The following is a 23,632-nucleotide window of genomic DNA, read 5'->3' as shown; positions in this document are numbered from 1 at the left end:
CAATTAGGTGAAACTAAAGTTTTCTTGGTTCAGGTTAACAACATTATGTAAAAAAAATAACATTAATAAATGGATAAATCATTTTGAAGAAAAAATCTAAGTAATAACACTAAGTAACAAAGATCTTTTGAAGGGTAAATATATTTTGTCACTTACCTCATGGTCCAGTTCTTGAGGGTAGTCTTTGGAATCAAACAAAACAGCTGTGGAGATCAGTAAAAGCACAAAAGATGAGAGCGATACAAAAGAATAGGGAGAGGGGGAAAACCCAGGCATCCTTGCCTCCAATTGATAGGAAAATAGACGTGTAAAGAAATACATTTTGCAATAATATTATATATACTTTATAATAGATAGGCCTATAATTTCAGATACAGGTTAAGTCTCTTATTCATCAGCTTTAATGTTAAAGCACTGTATTAACAAAAGGGTATAACATTATGCCATAAACAAACTATACTTAGAAGTATGTTGTCCTTTAGAAAAGTATCAGTGAAATTATCAATGAAGCCTTTGGTCCACTGAGGGCTATATATTGCTTTTCTTGTATGATGTCACAGTGTTGATCTTTGTGTGTAACGGTCATTTTCCTCCTCCCTCTTTGTTCCATTCCTCAAATTGATCCTGTTATTCTATAAGATTTCAGTGCACATTTATCAAAATCAATCAATTACGGTTTTAATCCAGCACATGGGCAAAAGCACCCTATATCCTAATATCAGGAAAATATAAGCTCTATTCACTACTGAGTGGGTTGATCCATGTCATCTACAATGGCATACAGTAGAACAATGTTACAGGTAAAGCAGGGATTATGAACAACATTGACCAATTAGCCTTACTGAAAGAGAAGGGATTGAATCTGTTGAAGCTTGTCTAATTCTCAATTAGCATAATGAATGACTGCTTTTCCGTATAAGCTTATATGAAAACCACGGGTCTCTGACACAGTAAAAGTGACTCAAAGGCATTGTGACTGGCCCTCTCCACTGACAATATCCATTCACTGTGATGAATGAAACTGCTGGAGGCAGGTCAGTAATGACTTGCACAGAAATGCATGCTGGTTTCTGCAAATGAAGATAGATATCTAAAAGTTGTAGTGCTTGAAAACTTATCACAATTATAAAGTAAAAGAAGATAAATACTTAAAATGGAAAGGGTACCTACTATGTAACTTATGCAAATTTGTAAAATTGTAAATTTGGAATTGATTATTAGAGTTTATGTCACATAATCTTGGAGCTGGCAGCAACATTGAGTCTTGGGTGGGAAGCAATTGTTCACTATACTGGGCAGGAGAACCTTAATGTTACCCATAATTAATATAAATAGCTAGTCCTTACACCGAAGCAAACCTAATGTGAAAATGTACTTGGTAAATAAACCAAATTCTGATTTGTATTTGTATTTTAATGAACATTTAGACATACAAAATTCCTTTATTCCATGATTGATTTCAAGCCCCAAATAATCAAAATCTACAAATCACTTGCACTATGCACACTGAAGTTTCATGGTTTGGTATATTCACACTGGAATAATTAAATTATGACTAAAATTAAACATTCTAATCAAAAACCATAACAATGTTAAAATGTGCATGGTGTGCAATTCTCCCTATCATGCATCAAGAAAATAGTTTAATAGGATGGGCACTGAGATCATCAAAATTTATAGACAAATTCATAATAGAGATTGTGGCATACCTCCAATGTCTCTAGCAGAAAAGCTATATAGTGTATGTGAAGGTGTGGGTACTTGACTATAGACATAATGTGTGATGCACATGTATCTGCCTTACAGAGTTAATCTATTAAAGGCTATATAAGAAAAATGACAAAAAAGTACACGTTAAATGACTAAGAGTCCCTTAAGATACAGACATTACATACGACATTACATATCCTCCTAATTGCTTAATAATAATAAAAGCATATTTACTTGTACAGTAAGATAAAGGCTGATGTGAATGTTGAATGTGTTCATTTCCCAGAGTTTGTTCAAAATGATAATCTTGATGAAACACTTGGAATCACTTTTCAACTGACAATTGACCATTTACAGTATATCAAAATATCAAAACAGTAGGCTACAGCCCAAAGACAGGTTGTAATATTATTAATACAGTAAAAAGTTTGGACCTTTCATTAGAGGGAAAATACTAACATTATTCCTCCATTGATTACTGGTTACTGATTAATAGTAGTGTAGTAATCAAACTTTGTAGATACTTCATATCTCTCCGGTTACAACATGCAATTAAAGAACAAAAAGGGACAAGACATGGAACAGCCATCAGTGTTGATAGCTCTGTAGTTTCCCTTAAAATGGTGAATGAGTCTTCACCCAATCAGCAATACTAAGAAGAAATCCATCACCATGTAATGCAACAGTATTACAGTTTTAACTGCAATCTCTGGGTTTAACCCTTGTCTATTAACACAAATAGTAGGGGGTTAGTGGAGGATAATATATAGGAAGTTAAATATTTCTATAACACCTAAAATCATTACAACTACCTGGCAGTCCAATCCATTTGTGCAAATATAGACCACATACAGTAGTTTAAAAGATGAGTTAGGGTTCAGGGTGCACAGGTAGTCTGTGACAAATATTTGAACTAATCTAATTGCGATATCCATCATAATTAATAAAAAATTAAAAAGACGTAACAGAAATTGGCTTTATATTAAAACAGTTGACTTAGCAAAACAGAATTACTAAATGGTGTGTTTAAAGACAAATAGGAAGGCATTCTGCCAACCAGAGTTGGATTTAAAAACAATCTCTCCTATGGTAACCAAAGTGACAACAGTGCTGCAGAGAGTCTATGACTGAGACAACATTATGGCCCCAGCTACATAAATCATTCTAACTTTTAGTGTGGTAAAATCACTTGGTGACAGACTGACCCTTTTCAGCTAGAATAAAGTAATTTAATCACTTGCTGACACCAGTCTCTAAGTCTCCCACAGCACTCCTTCCGGTGCCATCGAGGGGTGGGTGTCCTCTCCCTCCTCTCCGGTTTCAGAGTCTGTGTCCTCCTGGGGGGAGTAGTAGCCTTCGTAGCCCAGTACGTGGCTGTCACAGTGGGCAGGGGAACTGAGGCACTGGGCAGTGGTCACTGTGACAACAGTGGCTGCGTAGGCACCTGGACTGCCAGAGGGGGATCCTGGGGTAGAGGAGCGGAGCAAAGGGGTGCGCTCTGTGTCACCTTCCCCCTCGCCGTCGTCCTCTCCTCCTCTTGCCCCCTCTTCCTCAGATTCAGACTCAGAGTACTCTGGGTTGGGCCGGGTGACACGCTGTTTGCATACAGGGCATGTCTTCTTAGTCTGGGTGAGCCAGGGGTCCACACACTTGCAGTGATACGCTGAAAAGACATTTAAAAATAAATAAATAAATAAAAATAAAAGAGACATGCAATACTGCCACATTAAGCCAAGGAACCGAGTTCAACCCATTATGCGACATGAAAGTGAGGCTCTATCTAAACTCCCAAACATCAACACATTTCATAATTACCATGTGAACAAGGTAACACTCTGAGTTTGTCCCCCTCTTCGTACTCATCCAGACAGATCGCACATACATCATATTCATCACCTGGAATATGAGTAAGGAGAGATATCAAGCTGAAGAAGAGAAAACTTTTGATCTATCAATCTTTACTAAAAACACACTATAACCACCACACACAAAAAACTTGGGGAAAAATCATGGAAAACATGATCAAAGACAAAACTAAAGGCATGGGCACCAAAAGGAAGCATTGCTAGGCTAGCACAGGGGTATACAATTAGATTACTCTTTTTTTCGGGTTTATCAACATTCCTAAGAGGAAATAATGTTGTTACACAATCAGTTCATCCAGCTTGGCTGGTGACCCACTTACACACCCACAGATCATGTTCTTCTGAAATACAGCATTCTGAGCAGATTATAGTCAAAATGGGAACTTGTTCATAATTGTTGTGTGTAGTGGATGTTCTCTAGGGAAAGAATGTGCTCTACCTTTACTGAACTTGTGAATGGGTATCCTCTTCAGCTGATCCTTGGTCAGTCTATTTTTCCTCATCCTTTTTCTGTACTGCACACAACGCACAATCTAAACCAAGACAAGAGAAGGAATGAAAAGAAACTGACACCACAGCTATAAGGTTCCTATGAGTAGGGTGTTTCTACAGTACTAGTTAAGACAAGGTCTATTTGATTTTAGATGTAGCAAAGATGTTTGCTAAATATGCATATAAATAATTACTTTGTTGTTGTTACAAAAGTCAAGCTATTTCAATATTCTAATTACAGGAATACAGGAAGAGCATGAGGCAAATGGTTAACAACATGACATTCCATAGGGGCACTTACCAGGATGACAACCATCACAAGGATGATCATGCCCACCACTCCAGTGAAGGGGATGAGATAATACGAAAGTGGAAAGGCAAACTCAGGCTTGAGGATGACATAGGCCCTGCACACCAAATACAGAACCATCAGCTTTTGCATGAGGTCATAGTTCAAAGAGCCACCCACCTCAGGATTATCGACCTCCAAGGCCAAAAGCAACATGATTGCAAGACTCAACACAGTTTCTAACATGATGATGATGTCCATATGCAGCCAAACAATCAGAAGTAGTGCCACTATGTTTTGCATCATGTTGTCAAGAATGACTCTGTGCAAAATGTCAGCATATTCAATACAGGTTACTGGATTGGCTCTGAATATAAAATGACAGTAATGGATACAGGCTTCACCATAATACAAAACAATGGTGGCAAATCCAGGTTAAATGGTTAAGCCTATATTGGCAACAACTCTATCTGCATTTCTATAATAAATGCCAAGCCATACTTTTATACTTTAAGTTAGTAGTCTCTATGATGTCATCAGTTGACATTCATGTCATGGAATAAAGGAATGTCATAATATAATAGTTAGGCCATGGGTCTGTCACGCAATACTACTACTAATACTACTACTACTACTGCTACTGCTGCTACTGCTGCTGCTGCTGCTACTACTACAAAGGCTAGTTCCCATAAACTCAAGATTCCATTTGGGTTAGGGTTAAGTTTTGGGTTAGGGTTAAGGTTAAGGTTTGGCTTAGGTATATAGGGTTGGGTTAAGGATATGTTTGGGGTTAGGGTCTGTGTTGATAGGAACTAGCCACTACCCTACTGTATAATTATTATTATATAATTATAATTATTTTATTTTATTCATAAGGCACTGTGAGACCATCTCACAGTGCTGAAATACTCACCCTCGTTCAGGAATAATGAAGGTACTGAGAATTTGGGAGGCATAGAAGCTGGTGAAGACTGAGGGAATCTCAATCTCAGTAGCTATAGTATCTGTAAACAAAGACAAAGCGAGAGGCATGACTTTTCCCGAATGTTTTACTGGTCAAACTTAAGGTTGTGAATAGCATGAAAAGATGAATGTGTTTGAAATGGAAGAGACAGCATAGAGGCCCACTCACCATTGCTAGAGTTCATGTTGAGTAGAATATCAGAGTACATGTTGTGAACAATGGCTGCACTGAATCCAGCCTGCTGTGCATGCAGCACCTTAATTCCAATCAAGAATCGTACAATTTAAAGCTGTGTGGAAGCTGCCAGGAATTGTTTTCCCCAATTGTGAATATTCAACACACATACCTTTATGTCAAAATTACAGTCATAACGCCGAATGAGCACAATGAATTTGGTGAGATTGGCATCGCTGGAACTGGGTAGTGGTGGTGGGGGCTCTATGGGCGTGCAGCCATTGAGCGGGCGTGATTCCACTAACAAACCCTAAAGAACAAAGGAAAAGGCAGAATCATTTTAAATTACTTTTGGCAATCTGCATCAAAATCCTCTTGCTCTTGTAGGCTGCTCCCTCCTCCCTCTCACCATAAGCCCCTCTTTGGGCAGCTCGGATCCAAATATGGCAGGCAGGTCCTCAAACAACATGGAGGTCATGTTGCTATGCTACAAGAAAGAAAGAAAACGTGTTACAATCTGACTCCAACCAGGACCACAGTCTGCAAAATTGTACATAATCACAGAAACAAACTGAAAAAATAAAAATACAGAAGCTCTTGTCACCAGCTGACTCACAGCATAGATGTAGGCGTGCGCAGGTAAGGGCGCCAGCGTGCAGCAGAGAGCTAAAGTAAGGACGCCCAGTCGGTCACCAACGCACCAATCACTCAGGCACAGCATCCTATCTGGGTACTGAGTAGCACCAGACAGATGAACTGCTCTGCCTGAAAGACAAAGTAAACTCAAATTATTCCAACAGTTAATCACATATCGCTACTATTAGGCTCATCAAAACCGTTTCAATGGGCTGGAAAGCTCCACACTCAAAAGACCAATCCAGATAGATGTCTACATCTTTTAAATGAATGTTGTTTGGTTGATTTCTTCCACTTCCTGGACACCATCATCTCCTGGGTCCTCAAGTGGGAGCTATATATCAGCTCCCTCATCAAAAAAGCACAGCAGAGGATGTATTTTCTGAGGCAGATTGTTGTTCTTTGTGCGGGTTAGATGTTATCCTCTCCCCCCCAGGCTCGGGGCCGAGGGGCTATCCTTTTACCACCCCGAGCCTGGGTGAGGAGTCACCCGGGCTATATATCCGGACACACCTCCAGAAGCCATGTCACCATTTCGTCATCCACAACCGGCTAGGGATGGATATTGATAAGATTTTAGCGATTCCGATACCATTTTTGATTCTGCTTATCGATCCGATTCCTTATCGATTCTCTTATCGATTCTCATTGGGCAAAAGATTAAAAACAGGTTTATTAACATGAATTTTCTTTTATATATACTTTGAACATGCCAATTACAGTGCTGTTTTTTAGGTGTATTCACCTTGAACTAAAAATAAAACTGACAAACAAATCAGTATTTTTTTTATAGAAAAATATAAATTAAACATGAATCATTCTGTTGAATTTTAAACAGTCTAACATGTTACTAGTAGAAATTACAATGCTCCTTCCATTTAAAAAGGGTATATGAGCTGAGCTGACAAAAATAAAACTAGCAGCGGCAACTGGCAACAAATACAATCAAGTGAAGTCCAAATGGAACTGTGTAGGTCTGCAACCATCAACTGTATGGAGAATTAACAATTCTACTACTTCTACAAGAAGTAGCCTCTGACCCAGACCGACTACCACGAGCCTGACTCTGAACGTCATCATCTAAATTACATGGATGGAAATGGAGATTATTCATATAGTGAAAGCTGGTTTACACAATTACACAAATGGTACTAACACAATAGACAGGGACTCTGGAGGAGTTTACCTTCGACTACACTAACGTTAGCTGCGCTGCTGTCATCACTCCGGAGCGCATCAAAAACGGGACATTCCTGCAAAGTTATCGCATGCTGTGTGGCCAAATGTTTTTGCATATTTTTAGTATTTCCCCCCTTTGATGATATCAGTTTTTTGCAAGCTTTGCAAGTGGCCGTGTTGTCATCTTGTCGCATGAAATGTAACCACACTTTCGAACGTTTATGCCTAGACGACATGTTGCTGGCCTCTTCTACCGCGATCTAATAAAACAAAACAAGGCATCGTGCGTGCGACGTCATCGCGCATGGGCAGCAACGACAGGAATCGATAGCGGAATCGTTAAGGATTTTGGCTAACGATTCCAAGGAATCGATTCACTGGGAACCGGTTCTCAACAAGAACCGGTTTTCGATGCGCATCCCTACAACCGGCAGACCGTGCATTCCATTGGGTGTCCGATATATCAGACAGTCCTGGATGACGTGATTTGCAGTTTGTTACTCAGCGGTACACTTGCACGCCACACAGGATACCAAGCCGCATCTGTGCATCGATGAGTGGAAGCATCCAATGCCGGTCCGGAGGCGATTGAGCCTCACCCACGCCGGTCTGGGTAAGTCCATCCCGGGAGGGGAAGGACCGGCAGCCGGGATCGCAAAGTCTGGAGGTGCTTGCCTCCAACTCCGCACGCCAGATGTAGTCCGCCCATCCTGCCTCGCTGATGTTAAGATCTCTACATTGCTGCAGGAGATCCCGTGCGGCAGGCACAAAAGGGTGTCTCGACTTGAGACGCCGGGGAGACTCCGCTGTTGCAGCGAGCCTGTCGATAAGGAGAGGCAGGCCGAGTATAGCCTTCGTTTGGAGATACGTAGGTTGGAGATTGAAGCGGAGAAGGAGGTGAAGCTGAGGAGGCTGGAATTGGAAGCTGGGCGTGCTTTCCCCGCAGTTCCCCCTATCGCGCCTTCCCCAGCAGCCCACTCGTCTGATACATTTCAAGTGAGTAAGCACATTGCTCTAGTTCTTCAGTTCAGAGTCTGAAATTGATTCATATTTTAATGCTTTTGAACGCATCGCCGCTTCTTTGAGGTGGCCTAAGGAAGTATGGACTCTGTTACTCCAGTGTAAGCTTGTGGGTAAAGCTCAAGAAGTAGTAAATGCCCTGTCGCTGGAGGACAGTTTAGAGTACGACATTGTGAAGGCCACTGTTCTACGCGCTTACGCGCTTGTACCTGAAGCCTACCGTCAGAAATTTCGAAGTCATAAGAAGTTGCCTAGTAAGACTTTCGTGGAGTTTGCTAGGGATAAAGAAACATTGTTTGATCGCTGGACCGCCGCTAGAAAGGCTACTGATTTTTCCTCTTAGAGAGTTGATGTTAATTGAGGAATTCAAGAATAGTTTACCCGAACGTTTAGTAACATATTTAAATGAACAGGTGGTGTCCTTGTCCGAGGCAGCTGTATTAGCAGACGAGTTCGTACTCACACATAAGCCTGTTCATTTGTTCTCTCGCCCTATAGGTAGGTCTAATACGGACATGTCCGCTTCTAGTGTTCAGCCTAGTCAGGAGGCTTCAATCCCCGTCCGTTCGAAAGAGGAACGTGAGTGTTTCTATTGCCATCGAGTGGGCCATGTGGTAGCCGATTGTTTAACACTTAAATGGAAACAATCACAGCCTGTTAAGCCAAAAGGGGTTGGATTGGTCCAAACAATCCCTCAGGTAGCGACAGATGTGTCTAGGGCTTAGTTCACACGGCAGGTCTTAATTCGCTCTGTGACACTGGCGCAGCCCAGTCATTCATTCTGTCCGACGTTTTGCCTCCGTCACATGATTCATCCTGTGGTTCTAGCGTACTGGTACAAGGTATAGAAATGGGTTTTGTGCCAATCCCATTGCATCAGGTGCATTTGTCGTGTAATCTGGTGAGCGGAGAGTTTAAAGTTGCGGTAATGCCCACTCTGCCAGTTAAGGGGATCCATTTCATTTTAGGGAATGACATTGCGGGCGGCAAAGTATTGCCTGTTTTAGAAGTGTTGGAACGCCCCGAGACTGAGACTGAGGATATTGCTAAGAGTTTCCCCAAGGTTTTTCCTGCGTGCGCAGTCTTTAAGCCCAGTCTCGGAAGCTGGGTGACGCGGTGGACTTGGCGGACTCCATGTTCGCCGCAGTAGTAGAAAAAAATTAGCTTGTTAGTTCTGAGTCTGTAACCCCTCTACCTTCTAGAAACGAGAAAACTAAAGAGGGCGCTGTCTCGAGTACTCGAGGAGAGTTTATCCATTTCTTGTGATGAATTAGTAGCTGCTCAGAAAATCGACCCTACTCTTGTTATGTGTTATTCCAGTGTGATGGATTCTGATAATGTTAACAAGAAGGATGTAGCCTACTTTATAGATAAAGATCTCCTCATGCGTAAATGGACTTCCCACCTTGATTCAGGACAGGATTGGAGTGTGATTTACCAAATTGTTGTGCCCAGTGCATATCGACATCATGTGTTAGCTCTCGCCCATGATAATGTGTGGTCTGGCCATCTGGGCGTTACTAAAACATACGACAGAGTTCTTATGAATTTATTTTGGCCCAGTCTCAAACAAGATGTAGCCAAGTACTGTCGTACCTGCCATGCCTGTCAGATAACGGGGAAACCCAACCAGGTTATGCCTCCTGCTCCACTCTGTCCTATCCCAGTTTTAGGGGAGCCATTTCAGCATGTGCTCGTTGACTGTGTTGGCCCGTTACCCCGGTCTAAGGCCGGCAATCACTTCCTACTGACCATTATGTGCGTAGCTACGCGCTACACCGAGGCAATTCCATTGAGACATTACTGCTCAGTCTGTTGTAAAAGCTTTAATTAAATTCTTTTCAACATTTGGACTAACGAAAATTGTGCAGACTGACCAAGGTTCTAATTTCCTCTCCAAGGTGTTCAAGCAGGTAATGTCCATCCTGTCTGTGTCCCATCGAGTGTCTAGTGCGTACCACCCCGAGTCCCAGGGTGCACTCGAGCGGTGGCACCAAACATTCAAGTCCATGCTGCGCAAATATTGCCTCGAGACGGAGAAGGACTGGGATGAGGATGTCCCGTTTGCGTTGTTCGCAGTCTGAGAGATAGTTCAGGAATCCTTAGGATTCAGTCCGGCGGAACTTGTCTTCGGACATACTGTGCGCGGTCCTCTCCGGGTATTGAAGGATCAGTTTAACACTGCTAGTGCTCCTTCCCAGAATGTTCTGTCATATGTGAGCAGGTTTCGAGAGCGGCTGCACAGTGTGTGCGCTCTCGCGAAGGACGCTCTATCCTCCTCACAAAAACGGATGAAGCGTCATTTTGATTTAAAGTCAGTTCCCTGTTCGCTGCAACCCGGTGACCAGGTTTTAGTGCTGTTACCCATTCCCAACTCCTCTCTCTCTGCTTGTTTTTCTGGCCCTTACTCCGTGGAGCGAAAATTGAGTGAGACAGATTATGTTATTCAAACTCCGGACAGGAGACGCAAGACGCGAGTGAGTCACATTAAAGGAGTAGTAAAGGGAAAATGCATGTTTAGCCCTGTTTTAAGGTTACTTATGATCAACGGTTGACAAACTAGCACTGATGATGATGCCGCTCCATTCAAAGTGAATGAGAAGCGTCAAAGTTGAAGCCTGAAACGCATACGTGAGCACAGCGTTAGCTAACTTCAAGATTTCAAGATTCAAGAGCTGTGTTCGGAATCGCTCCCTCGTTCCCTCACTCCCTATTCCCGATATAGGGTTCCCCATGTAGTGAACTACCTAGGGAACGGAGAAAATGTAGGGTACATGCTCTGTTCCCTGGAAATCATGGTGAATTGTGGGTAATAAATAGTGGACTATATAGGGAACGAAAATTCCGTGGAGAATTCGGACACTACAAACAAAATGGCAGACGCACTATATAGTGAATAGGGAGCGATTCTGAACACAGCTAAGATCTGTTTGTTAGCCATGCTAGTATATGCTAATGTAAGCTTGGCTGCCTTAGCTAAGATATCTACTCAGCTAACGCTAAATATTTTGACAATGTTACAAGTTACGATACAACTAGCTACTGCTAGCGTTATCATTATTGTCATTGAAGAGTTGTGGCTATCTATTGCTATAGCAAAAAGTAACCGTAAACGAATGGTATTTTCACCACTGACATAGGAAAGCCACTCGCCACACCACGAAGTGGCTAACGTTACAGTACGGATTTATCAAACTAAAATTAAAGACCTATTGTAATCAAATCACACACCCAAATCAACCATTATCCACAGAGCTGAAACACTCATATGCAGATTCAACCGACTGAACCCAAATGGTGTCCTGTTATGTTGACGCTAGCTAGTGCTAGCTAGCTAATAGCACAGCTTACCTCCTCTGTTCCTGATCCGTCCGTCTCAAGACCTGTTGACAGCTAACGTTAGCTAAAAAGCGCTGAGATAGACGGGTAATGAAACGGGAGATAGCTCAAGCTGTCCTCAAAAATATAGCAAAATAGTCTGTTTAGTGTGTCTCTTGTTTTGTGTAGGATAGCTTCTATGCCAATGTATTTCCTGGTTTGCGACCCAACAACAACAACTAGGGCGCATTCCATTCCATAGTATCTACCTTCCTTATTCCCTTCCCTACGGTTAGGGTTCCTTCTGACGTTGCAATAAGAAAGCCATTTTGAGCACAGGGAAGGGATCGAAGGAAGGGAACGTAGCCGATCAAAATGGAACGGCCCTCAAGCACTGATGAGAATGTAGCCGAACTGAACCCGCAAGTTTTCTTCTCCGAGTTTACTGGCGGATCGCAAATTAATGTTAGGTACACACCGCCACCTGCTGTACCGGAGTGTCATTATCAGGTCTGGAGAAATTGGCCTACTGTTTTTTTTTGTCTAACTTTATATTCTATTTTCCAATCTAGTATCACACAAAAAAACACTCCAGGCCAGGCAGTGAAGTAAGCAGTGCAGGTTTATGAGCTATTTCTACTGGACACAGATGTCCGCACACTGTATAGGCCCTATTAGTCTGGACCAAACTGCATGTGGTTAGTGTAGGCTACAGTCATGTGTACTAAAATTATCACTTGTTGTATATAAAGTGCTGCATTGCACTGTAATATACTGCATCGAGTGGTTTTAGTACATAAAACTGGCATTAAAATATTGAATAAAACTGGACTGGATAACTTGTTTTCTGCTGCTCATTGAGAGGCATGGTCTCTATTTAGAAGCTCAATTTTACTCTCAACTTCTTGACATCATCTGCATGCTTTAGGAAAGTGTATTGTCTAATGCCCAGGTAGGCTACTTGTATGCAGGCACATGTTCAACGTGAGGTCCATCTAGAGTAACTAAATCCCAAGTCATCAGTACATTCCAGTGTGTGATTTGGAAATTAATTTGGTGCAATCAACTCCATAATTTTAGACAGGTGCAGATTGCATCTTACAGCATACACATGTCATCATACAGGTGCAGATTACAACCTTCTACAGCCAAACCTATATTGTTAAGAAAGAGTGAATAAAACTGGACCTAAATTCAAACCCTGCGGAACTCCCTTTGTTAAATTCAAAAAGCCAGTTTTAACTCCGTCTGTTAAATCATTTTCAAACCAGCTACATGCAATCTGGTCCAGTCCAATAGATGACAGAATCTTGTCCCACTTCATACCTAACAACAAGTCTGTTGGGAGGCAAACATAGCTGTTGGAGAAATTACAGTTACCTTTCTGCTTTTACACCGACTTTCACTGGATTATGTGTTAATGATCAGTCAAAAGTGACAATGAAGTTAGGCCATCTGAACGGGTTGAGTCTGCCAAATGGGTACAGCAGCTTCATGGACTGATGTATACAGAAGGCCTATGTGTACCCCAAGTTGATTGCATCATCATGTATGTGAAACTCTTCCCACTGTGGATGGCCTTGTGTGATGAATATTTGCCTTCCATTTAGTGGTCTCTTTAAGGAACACGACAACTTTTGGGGAAATTAGCTTATTGGCCATCTTCACCAGAGACAGATAAGAAGATACGTATCTTTCTCTTCTCTTTGCATGCAGTAGGAAGCATTGAGACCTGCACCGTTAGCCTAGCTTAGCTGCAATTACTGGAAGTGGCTTGGCACCATTAACCTATAGCTCCTTCAAAAGTGACAAAATACACTTTCCAACAACTCCAAAACTTCTGTATTTACATGTTGTGACTTGTGTATTTACCACATATAGAAATAACAATGTTAAATGAGACATTGTAGTTTTTAAAGCAGATACATAGCCTACTCTATTTTCTTCTTGCCAAACCACTGCTGCCTGGGCATAGTGATTGCACATGGCACCTCAAAAGCCCCGTTGTTACAAACAGAGGTGAAGAGAAGGGTATGGCAAATAAGCTGATTTCGCCAAGAGTCGGAGTGTTCCTTCAAGCAGCAGCAGCAGCAGTACAAACACAGCTATGGACATTAAGATACAAAGAGAGACGTGGTTGACTAATTTACATGGTAATATTAAGAAGAACAAAAGTTCAGTACCATCAGTTTGATGATGTTTGTGTATTTACTTTAAGCAATTGCATACATACTCCATAGTACGAACTATCCCTCACAGGATATTCATTTTTATACTTGAAGTACATTCATTGCGTCCTTTATGTTCCCAGTGTTTATTGTTGGTGTGAATAAACTAACAGTAAAAATATGAACTGCAGTTTAAAAAGCGTTTCAGATATTTTAGTAAGATATTGGTCACAGAGATAAAGACAAAAATGAAACAATGATACATCTCATTAATGCAAACAAGAAAGAACGCCTCATGACAATCCTGACCAAGGACTTTGGTGTTCCCTGAGAGAAAAGTGTAGGCCTACATACAGAACTTTCTTTTCATGAAAAAAAAATATCTGATACAAAAGTAATGCTTTTTGTCCTCCACCCAATTAAATCAGAGGGAGGGGCTATTTCGTTCGTTCGTCCTGTGCTTTTTGTCCTCCACCCAATTAAATCAGAGGGAGGGGCTATTTCGTTCGTTCGTCCTGTGAGATGTAACGTTACTGTATGGCAGAGCCCACTAGGAGTGCAAGCCACAGTTGATTTTTCTCCATTGCCAAAACATCATTTCATCTGTCCACCAAAGACTATACTTTGTGTCTTTGTACAGGTAAAGTCCATTATATCCACTGAGTTTAGAAATGTAGGTGCTTCTAGCGTGGAGGGCTGTGTTGTCAGCTTCCACAAGATATGGTCAGAGCTCATCTGGATACTTAGAAGTAGTTTTTCCCATTGTCAGTACATTTAGCTTTGAACACTGAAACGATGCTATGTGTCTTAGTAAAAGTATAGTCTATTCTACTTTTCAAATCCACAGAGTACAGACATGTAAAGACATCCTGGCTTGTTTAAACCTTGTTTTACACATTAGAATTATTATAGGTTAGTCATTCAAAAAGAAATTCCACATTTCTACTCTATCATTGCCACAAAGGAACATGCATCATGATTCAGGGAAAATTGTTTATGTAGGCCTACTTGTTATATATTGATTAGGATATTGATTTAAAATTGAACAGCAAAGTATCCGATCAAACTTAGATTATCATTATTATTTTTTGAAATAAAACCTTATTAGCAAACATAAAAAATAAATATGCAGGTAGTTAGACTAGATTCACAGTAATATATGATATCCATAGCAGTCCAGGAACTGGACGGTGAAGTGACATCTGAAGAAAATAATAACTGTGATGGTGATGTATAGAAACACTAAATAATAACTGTGATGGTGATGTATAGAAATACTCCACAGTAATCCAAAGGATGTTTTTCAGGAATTATCCAGGTCTCACAGGAAATGTGAAACGCAGCACCTAGTAAGATAAAGAGGCATACGTTATTCTCTTGGAAATGTCAATTTATGTATTTGCATCATGGGAATATTGATATACAAATGCAATCTTACAAAAATCCTTTTCCACAGCCCAGAGGTCCAAAGAACATCTCAGTTGGGAGGCAAACCTTTCGACAAACACCACTTAAGGTGGGGCAAGACCAGGGAAATGCAGCCTCATTCTCCACAACTACAACCAGAAGGACAAAAAAAAATCATTTCTTTATACTTTTAAGCAGGCTACAATGGAAGTCAATGGGGCACCCATAAATACAGTGGGAAAACTATGATAAATGTGCTTTTCCAAGTCAGGAAGCACGGGGTGTAATCTTATCAGTCTCAGTATGCTCTCCAATGAAGTGTATCGCAATCCAAATATTTTTAAGTGTTTGGCATGACTTGCACATAGTCCTCCATGGGAGCAGTGAAAACAAGCTCCATTGGAATACTTATGTCGAAGCCATGCCAAACATGTAAAATATTCAGATTGCGATACATTTCACAGGAGAGCATACTGAGACTGGTAAGATTACACCCTGTGCTTCCCGTCTCGGAAAAGCACATATATCATAGTTTTTCAAACGCATTTACTGGAACAATCAGTGAAATTATGGTCTCTATGTTTCAGGTTCATGGTAGACAATCAAAGAATAAGGCTAAATGTCCAAAACAGCACACTACCCCTTTAAAGGTGCTATGTAAGATCTATGTTGTTTCTTACATTCTATATTTATATTAGCAAATTAACAGGTTAAAGGAGAATGCACGTTTAACCTAGCCAGTTTGCGCGCTGTGCGCATGCGTGCTGGAGCAAGTGGGGAAGCTATTTCGTTTCTAAAGACGTTTCTAAAGACGTTTCTAAAGATCATATTACAGAGGCATGTGAAAAACCACAACAAGCCCTCGCTCTATGCAAGCACAACTAGCGATTCATAAAAACAGATTGATGAAAACAACCGTTTCGCGGCAGAAAATAGATTTTTTAGAAGCTGCATTCTCAGTGCCCCGTCCGCCGCCATTACATGGATATACTTGGCTCGTGCTGGATTTTAAATTTATTCTACAGGCCTCCGAATTACACCAAAGTTATAAGTTACACTTATAAAGTTATAAGTGTATACATGTCAAAGTATTTACTTATGGCATATGTTGTGATATGCAATTATATTGCATGTTGAGTTTTCCTGGCCGGACCACACTATTTACAAAAAGGTGCGGCGGGCATCAACATAACATGCACAGCACTCATTTTGTAAACAGTACCAACCGGCCAATATCACAACATATGTTGCAAGGAAATACTTACAAGGAAATACTTACATAATTTGCTAATAGGGTATATGAGGAAACAAAGAAAACCATACGTGTAGCATGTTTAATACAACATACTGTATAGAGATGCAATAAATTTACCGTTTACAATTTTACCAACAAATGAAGACCTACCATTAAGTGACAAGAAAACCAGGAGCACCAAAACCAGCACATGTTGACACGCCATTATTGCTTCCTACTGCAATGATGTTGACCAAAGCTGTGACTTTGTTGATGGCCTGTTTCTTATGTTGGTCTGGAAGGAGGAGAGACTTTAATAAGGAGACTCATGGTCCCCATGGTGTGTAATAAAGAACTTTGCGGGTGCTTGAATAGACATACTGTTCCTAATCACATTTAGTAAAACTGCCTGACAGCATACTCATGATAAACTGGCATCACGGGGCTTGAGCCACTGCAAAAAAACAGCAAAAATAGTTTTCACCTGACCTCAACTCATGCCAGTCATTCTGTTAACAAGTTCTTTTAAGTGATTTTACTCTTCACCAGTGTTGACCAGTCAGGTGTAATCCTCAGCATTGAAATAGAGAATAATCATTCTTGACAAAATCATACACAGTATTAAATTATTAGCTATAGGTTTTCACACATTCTAGGAAATTTCTCTGGACAAATTGCTTCCCAGATCCAGCGTTCCCATGTTATGTAGGAAGAGGATCATTGAAGTAATTTTCTTATCTATCACGTGAGGTAATTTATCGACATGCTGTGGCTGCAACTTAAAAACCTCTTGACTCAGACCATCTCTCTGCCCTATCACGGGGTATTGTTATAATACTCACCATTGTCTGTTGGGTTGGTTGGCCTTCTCTTGAAGTGAGACATAATAGACATTGGTATTTGTTCATTTACAAGGCTCTTATTGGGAAGCTGCCACCTTAAATCACAGTGATGCTGGATTGGAATTTTGGTCCTTAATGTACTCGATAAAATGACTGCCATGTTCTTAAAGTCCCTCGGGTTGTTCAGAGCTTGGAAATTCTTCCCTTTCATTTGGTCCATACTCTTAAAGTAATCTCCCAAATCTCCCATCCTATGGTCACTTCGAGGCCTTCACAAAGACCATTGTGTCTCTATTTAGGGGCCAATGTTAGCCATCTCTGATACCAGGTAGGCTACATCGATTTGTATCCCTGAAGGATAATAACGATGATACAGAGGGTACTGCGCAGTGGGAGTCTATGTAAAAGGACTTTATAAATAAAAAGTGTGCAATGTAGCAACCTATGTGACTTCAAGGAAGGCCAGCCTATGTTTTGGTATAAAATGCAATGATGTGTGCCAAACGAGTCAGCCGCGCTAAAATGTTATGATATGATATGATATGATATGACATGACATTATATAATGATTAAAGGTGCAGTATGCTGTTTTTGTCTTAGGCCTATTTTTTAAATTCTCATTACATCCTGGCAGCAATCAATAAATAAAGTGCTCTGATGCTAAAATGAAATAAATCCGTAATCTGTAGAAGTTGCAGGACTGTAATAAATCTGTCCAATCATTTCTAGGTACCACCTTGAAATGATTGGATGGCCTACCTGCCTGTCAACCTACCTAGCTAGTGATTTGTTTTCCCCCAGTTTGGGTGGCTTTGAGTGGCTTTGGGGGGAGGCTTGAAGGGAGGAGCAGGGATTTTTTCAGGGATCTTTCCAAATGTTTCCTAAGTCTAACAGGAAATCACAACCCGCATACTACACCTTTAAGCTCTCTGGTCATTTGTGGAGCTAAGTTACATCTTGTGGAGAACCAACAACAATCCTCTATGTGTTTATCGTACTGCATCCTGTATGCTCAGAAACCTAACATTTGGGTCCCTCACACTTTTATTCATACCATCTCCAAATTTCCTCAACCATTATTTTCAATCTTTACAGATAAAAAAAAGTGCCACAAAATGATTCTCTTGAAAATTCAAAGTAACTACAGTAAAACCAAAATGTGTAAATTGACTGAGTTGATTCTTCATCTCCTGAAGAACCCATCAACATCTGTACCATGAATAGTTTGCTCTGCATATTCTTTAGAGGCCCATGTCTGCATGCCACCATAATGAATCACATGTACTTAATGGAACTGCTGCCTGGGTTTGGGTTGTCAAGACACACCCATTAGACTACTCAGTTTTGTTCACATTTATGGCTATATCTATTTGTATGCTCTTGACCAGAGTGGCTTACAATCCATTGTCATTGTTTTTAAATGCACAATATCTCAAAATCTCTTGCTCTTCATCTTAACAAATCAGTACTGAGGCCTCTATCCCATACTTCTAAAATAATCTCTGGCTGTATGCCCACCTATGGCCATTGTCACTGGAAACTGGACTGTGGGTTAAATATTTTCACTGTGATAGGCTGTTTTAGATAAAAAGAGTGTTGTGGACCAAATGTGGATTAGTAAATACCATTTTTATTCACCAATTCTGGTATCTCAGATAAGGTTCTCGATAGAATAGATACATTTGTTGCATCTAAACATCCCAAAAATTAAAAGGGAATTTGAGCCCAGTCACTATTCAAATACCTCTTAAAAGCACACTACTTTTGATGTTTAAAAACATGATAACGGGTGAAATGGTGTTGTGGTGTGGTGTTCAGACACCATTCAAACCCAGTCTACTGTAGTTACAAAACATGCTGTAATAATAGGGTTTTAAAAAGCCTTATTTTGTTTCACAGTATCCTTCTCTGTACCCTTTGGGATCCGGCTGATGCAACTAGTGCAAATTGTAGATAAACATGCTTATTAGAGGTCAAGGTAAGGTAATCACGTTTTTGTCACCATCCCCTTGACAGCAATTAACAAACTCACAACCGTAATGACTCTTAGGCCAAATTGAGCCCTCTGTGGATGGTGCCTGGAGAATAGTGAGATCAAGGGGACAGAGCTTTAATGACCTCTCCTGTGCCAGCAGTGATGGAACTCTGATGAAACCAATGCAAGTGCAAGGGGTCATGGCCTCTGTGCCCTGCCCAACTATGTAACTTCTGCACTATAAGCCTCCTACAGTACAAGTAAACTAAATTATGAGCTAGCAGCAGGGGAAAATTAGGTCTGCCAGGGTACATTCAGTCTGAGTCTGCTTTCTGCTCACGGTTTGTGTGTTTGGGTATGCCCACATTCTCATAAGGCCATAGAAGAATGCCCCATGTTGCAGATTGGATCTCAGTATGCACATACGCTTTGCATATAGCAGGCAAGAAAATGTAGCATGCTACTCGAATCAGGTGACAGGAATGCGTGGGTTATGTCGTTACGTACACGACCGCACCACTGGCTGGCTAAACGGTGGTAGAGCAATTATCAGACTTTCTCAAAAGTGCTAGTTTTGTCAACGTTTTGATCTGAACCATTGTATATGATCATAAGTAACCTTAAAACAGGGCTAAACATGCATTTTCCCTTTACTACTCCTTTAATCTCTATTATGTGTGATGTGAAGCTTACACCTAATTTACTCAACTAACTATGGTTTGGATTTCAGGAAGTAAAATTACATTCTGATGTGACATTCCAAAATAAAGGCCCTCTAAAATGTCAAATAAACTACAGTATATTTCCTCAATTCTAAGATTTGAATTGAAAGGAGACCGCCCATAACGCTACACCACTTCCACTTCACTGTGGTAGCAGACCACCTCAGTGTCACCCAGAGACTTTCAGGACATTCTGATGTGGCATTTCAAAATAACAGCCTTCTAAAATGTCCTAAATGACCTAGGCTACTATTCTCCTTCAATAAAATAAGTGACTAAGAGCATAATCTAGTGCTGAAGGCAAAGTGAAGAATAGCAAACTAAAAATGCAATGGGTGTTTAGAGGGAGGATCCTGGTAGTACTTCTTGAAGAGGTGAGTTTTGAGCCTAAATATTTACTAATCATTAATCATTTAGGCTTACTGATCATTTGTAACTGTTCACAAACCATTTGTTAGTAGTTTACTGTCTACAAATAAGAAGCACATATTCAAGAATTTATTGTTATTCATAGGAGAGACCTTCTGAATAATCATGTACTTTGTGGGTCTTCCAGAGAAAGAGTTGCTTCCTAAACATGTATTGCATCTTGGCAAGCAACAAATCATAAGAGCAACCAATGACAATCAAGATGTAGGCCTACTGCATACCTAATGGGTGATTCCCTTAGGCCTGAAATAATGTGGAACAGAGAGCCGATTGACTGACCACATCTAGTGGTAGCTACATCTATATTTACTCATACTGTATCTGATCATGTCATAACATACTCTCTTTGGATTATAATGATGTAATATCATCGGGGTATTGCAAAGATCACATGACTAACATTCAGTTAGGTATTTAAATAAGCTCTTCAGCTCAGGTCATGATATTTGAAGATAGCACACACAGGTAAAGTATTCTCCAAATTAATATTCTGAAATGTGATAGAAATGTTGAGTTTTAACTAGTTATATGAACGATTTTTATTATTATTATTGTTTTTATTTTTTTTTATGTATTTTAAATGTATTTTATATTTAATTATTAGGCAGATGCATGTAAAATACAAAAGCAAAAACAACAAGAAAAATGTATTTGACAAAATGTGACAAGAAGTGATTGTTTTAGTGTTTGTTTCTAACAGTGTTTGAAGAAATACATCTCAATTATGGGAAATTCATCAGATGTGATAGACATCTTGTTATCTGCCTACTATGGAATGGAAGAACTGAAGCACATTTACTTCTGCGTCTTTTTAATTCTGTACATGGTCATAATTGCTGAAAATGTATGTCTAGTTGGTGTGATCTACTTTGAGAAATCATTGCATGAGCCAATGTATTTTCTTGTCACTAACTTGGCAGCCAATGGAATCTATGGAAGCACTGCTCTTTTACCAGCTCTACTTGGTAATATATTATCATCCACGTATGAGGTATCTCTACCCTTATGTCAAATACAGATCTATACTTTACACACATATGCCATCATTGAATTCACAATTCTAGCAGTGATGAGTTATGATAGGTATGTGGCGATATGTTACCCATTGCAATATCACACCGTCATGTCACTGACCAAAGTGTATGTGCTTATTGCATTCACTTGGTTATATCCTTTGGTAGCATTTCTCATCTTTTTTATCTTAGCTCTTCAACTACAATATTGTCAACAAACTATTAACAAATTATACTGCAACAATTACTCACTAGTGAGGCTCTCCTGCACAGATACATCTATTTATAACATTGTAGGTTTAATATTTACTGTTTTACTAAGTTTTCCACAGTTAGCCATGGTCCTTTACTCATATGTACATATCCTGAGAATATGTATATTATCTTCCAGAGAGTCCAAAATGAAAGCCATCCAAACTTGCTCTCCACACCTGTTTGCTGTTATCAACTACTCTGTGGGATGTTTTTTTGAAATATTACAAAGCCGATTTAACACGAGTCATTTTCCTTACACAACTCAGGTGTTTATGTCCATTTACTTTATGATATTCCCCCCTATTCTTAATCCAGTAATGTATGGTTTAAGTATTCAAGCCATAAGAGTGCCACTGTTTAAACTGTTTATAAATGGTAAGAATAGGCTATTGCCAACAAAGTAGATTTCTTGTGTGCATTGATCATGCTCTATACATTGCACTGTATGTAGTAGCTCTCTTTTCATCTAGCTCCACTCTACTCTTTTTTCCCTATCATGATCCTCAACTATATGTATTTGTGAATATTGCATTTTTTGTTTCACTGTGAATTCACATTGAATGATATGTTCACAAAATGGTCAAATATTGACATGTTTACAGTTCAATATGACAATATTTTGCAATTACAGTTTGTTCACTATTTACATTAGGGGTAAAACCGTATAACTCAATTAAGATTGTTGTGTATCATTTACTAAATTCACTAAATCATGCACAGTAAACAGTATGTATTGACCTAGGTCATCGTGACTGAGTGGATATTGTTGTTGTTGTTGTCGTTGTTTTCTGTATCGACATAATGAAAATTGTGAAAACAAGTGTGCACAATAATGATATTGGGCCACAAACATGTCAGACTTGAAGTATATCATCAGATGTCAGATAATACCCAAGAAGAATACCAGCCTGTTAGAATACAATTTTGAGTCCTAAAGGGTGGACTGATGAGAAACATAGGAGAATATGAGTGAAATACGTCCTTCAAGAAAAAGATGATCCACAATGTTTGAATTCACCACATCCAACAATACCCACACTCCATAAAAATGTTCAAACAGCAGTAAAGGTGGACTATAGTTAGAGGAAGTATTATTGCAGATCAAGGGCTAGAGGATCATGCATGAACGAATCATGCCATCTTGTGGAAAGATGGTCACAGAATTACTTTGTCCAGGACTACTGCCTCTTGTCGCGCCAACAGGTAAATGCAGGTCAACATTCAATGGAGGGAGGGAGGGAGTGATAACCCGACAAACACTATATTAGGTGCACTGGCTTACAGCCACGCACAAAAACAGAGATGGAGGGACTCATTACTTCTAGGATAGTTCAAGGGATGGCCAGGCCACATTTTATTGGATAAAAAAAGTAAAGTAGCCACAATACGGCACACATGAGCAATTTCCATTGATCTCAAATGGCATGATATTCTGTTTGAGTTATGCAAAGCATGCTCATTGAACACTGAACATTTTATAAATACAATTATGTATCTTTTCTCACACTTTGAAAACTTACACTTTCTGCAGTTTTAACTTCAAATGTAAAATATTTCTTAGAAACACAATGTGGAGGGTGGGTTCACATAAGAAGTCTCCAGACCACACATACACACACACACACACACACACACACCTCAGAATAAAAAAAAAACATTTACAAACATTCAGTGAGATGGCATGCATACAAAAATAGACAAGTGTTCTGATCAACCCTTCATATTACAGTACTGGTTTATTATTGCCAGTCCTTGTCGGTCACTCTGCATCAGAGTGTGGGTATCACTGGAGAGGGATAGCTTCCTGATGACATCTCTGCCCACCGTGTCTGGTACAGTGCCGACCGACATTGCAGTAGTGTGAAATGGTGGATGAAATAAATACATACCTACATGTACACTCATAAGAAACAGACATACTCATAAACCATTCACACATG

At 40.0% G+C, this 23,632-nt stretch overlaps 2 protein-coding genes across 2 annotated transcripts; one reads left to right on the top strand and one right to left on the bottom strand.

The window, feature by feature from the left end:
- Nucleotides 1-1,444: 1,444 nt before the first annotated feature.
- On the bottom strand, nt 1,445-11,872 carry rnf167 (ring finger protein 167). The gene is made up of 10 exons (XM_084449592.1): nt 11,681-11,872; nt 6,111-6,259; nt 5,904-5,981; nt 5,667-5,804; nt 5,489-5,576; nt 5,270-5,360; nt 4,369-4,474; nt 4,015-4,108; nt 3,526-3,606; nt 1,445-3,373 (listed from the first exon to the last, which is right to left on the bottom strand). Exons 2-10 carry the CDS (start codon nt 6,213-6,215, stop codon nt 2,964-2,966), a joined length of 1,191 nt encoding a protein of 396 aa, XP_084305718.1. The 5' UTR covers nt 6,216-6,259; nt 11,681-11,872; the 3' UTR covers nt 1,445-2,963.
- Nucleotides 11,873-21,148: 9,276 nt separating this feature from the next.
- LOC311318813 (olfactory receptor 8K5-like) lies at nt 21,149-22,096 on the top strand (the record flags this gene model as incomplete). Its single annotated transcript, XM_084450246.1, has 1 exon — nt 21,149-22,096. One exon carries the CDS (start codon nt 21,149-21,151, stop codon nt 22,094-22,096), a length of 948 nt encoding a protein of 315 aa, XP_084306372.1.
- Between the last annotated feature and the right edge of the window lie 1,536 nt (nt 22,097-23,632).

This window comes from Borostomias antarcticus (assembly GCF_949987555.1).
Source record: "Borostomias antarcticus genome assembly, chromosome: 15".
Taxonomy (NCBI): domain Eukaryota; kingdom Metazoa; phylum Chordata; class Actinopteri; order Stomiiformes; family Stomiidae; genus Borostomias; species Borostomias antarcticus.
The sequence above is the reverse complement of the archived record's forward strand: the minus strand, read 5'-3'. Positions and strand labels throughout refer to the sequence as shown.

What these genes read in the sequence shown, in the direction of transcription:
- rnf167 (XM_084449592.1), bottom strand. Translation starts at nt 6,215, where the DNA reads ATGCTGTGCCTGAGTGATTGGTGCGTTGGTGACCGACTGGGCGTCCTT. An exon ending in CAACATGAACTCTAGCAATG is followed by an intron (nt 5,361 to 5,488) that starts GTGAGTGGGCCT and finishes CTTTGTTTACAG; the next exon opens with ATACTATAGCTACTGAGATT. An exon ending in CATTCACAAGTTCAGTAAAG is followed by an intron (nt 3,607 to 4,014) that starts GTAGAGCACATT and finishes CTCATATTCCAG; the next exon opens with GTGATGAATATGATGTATGT.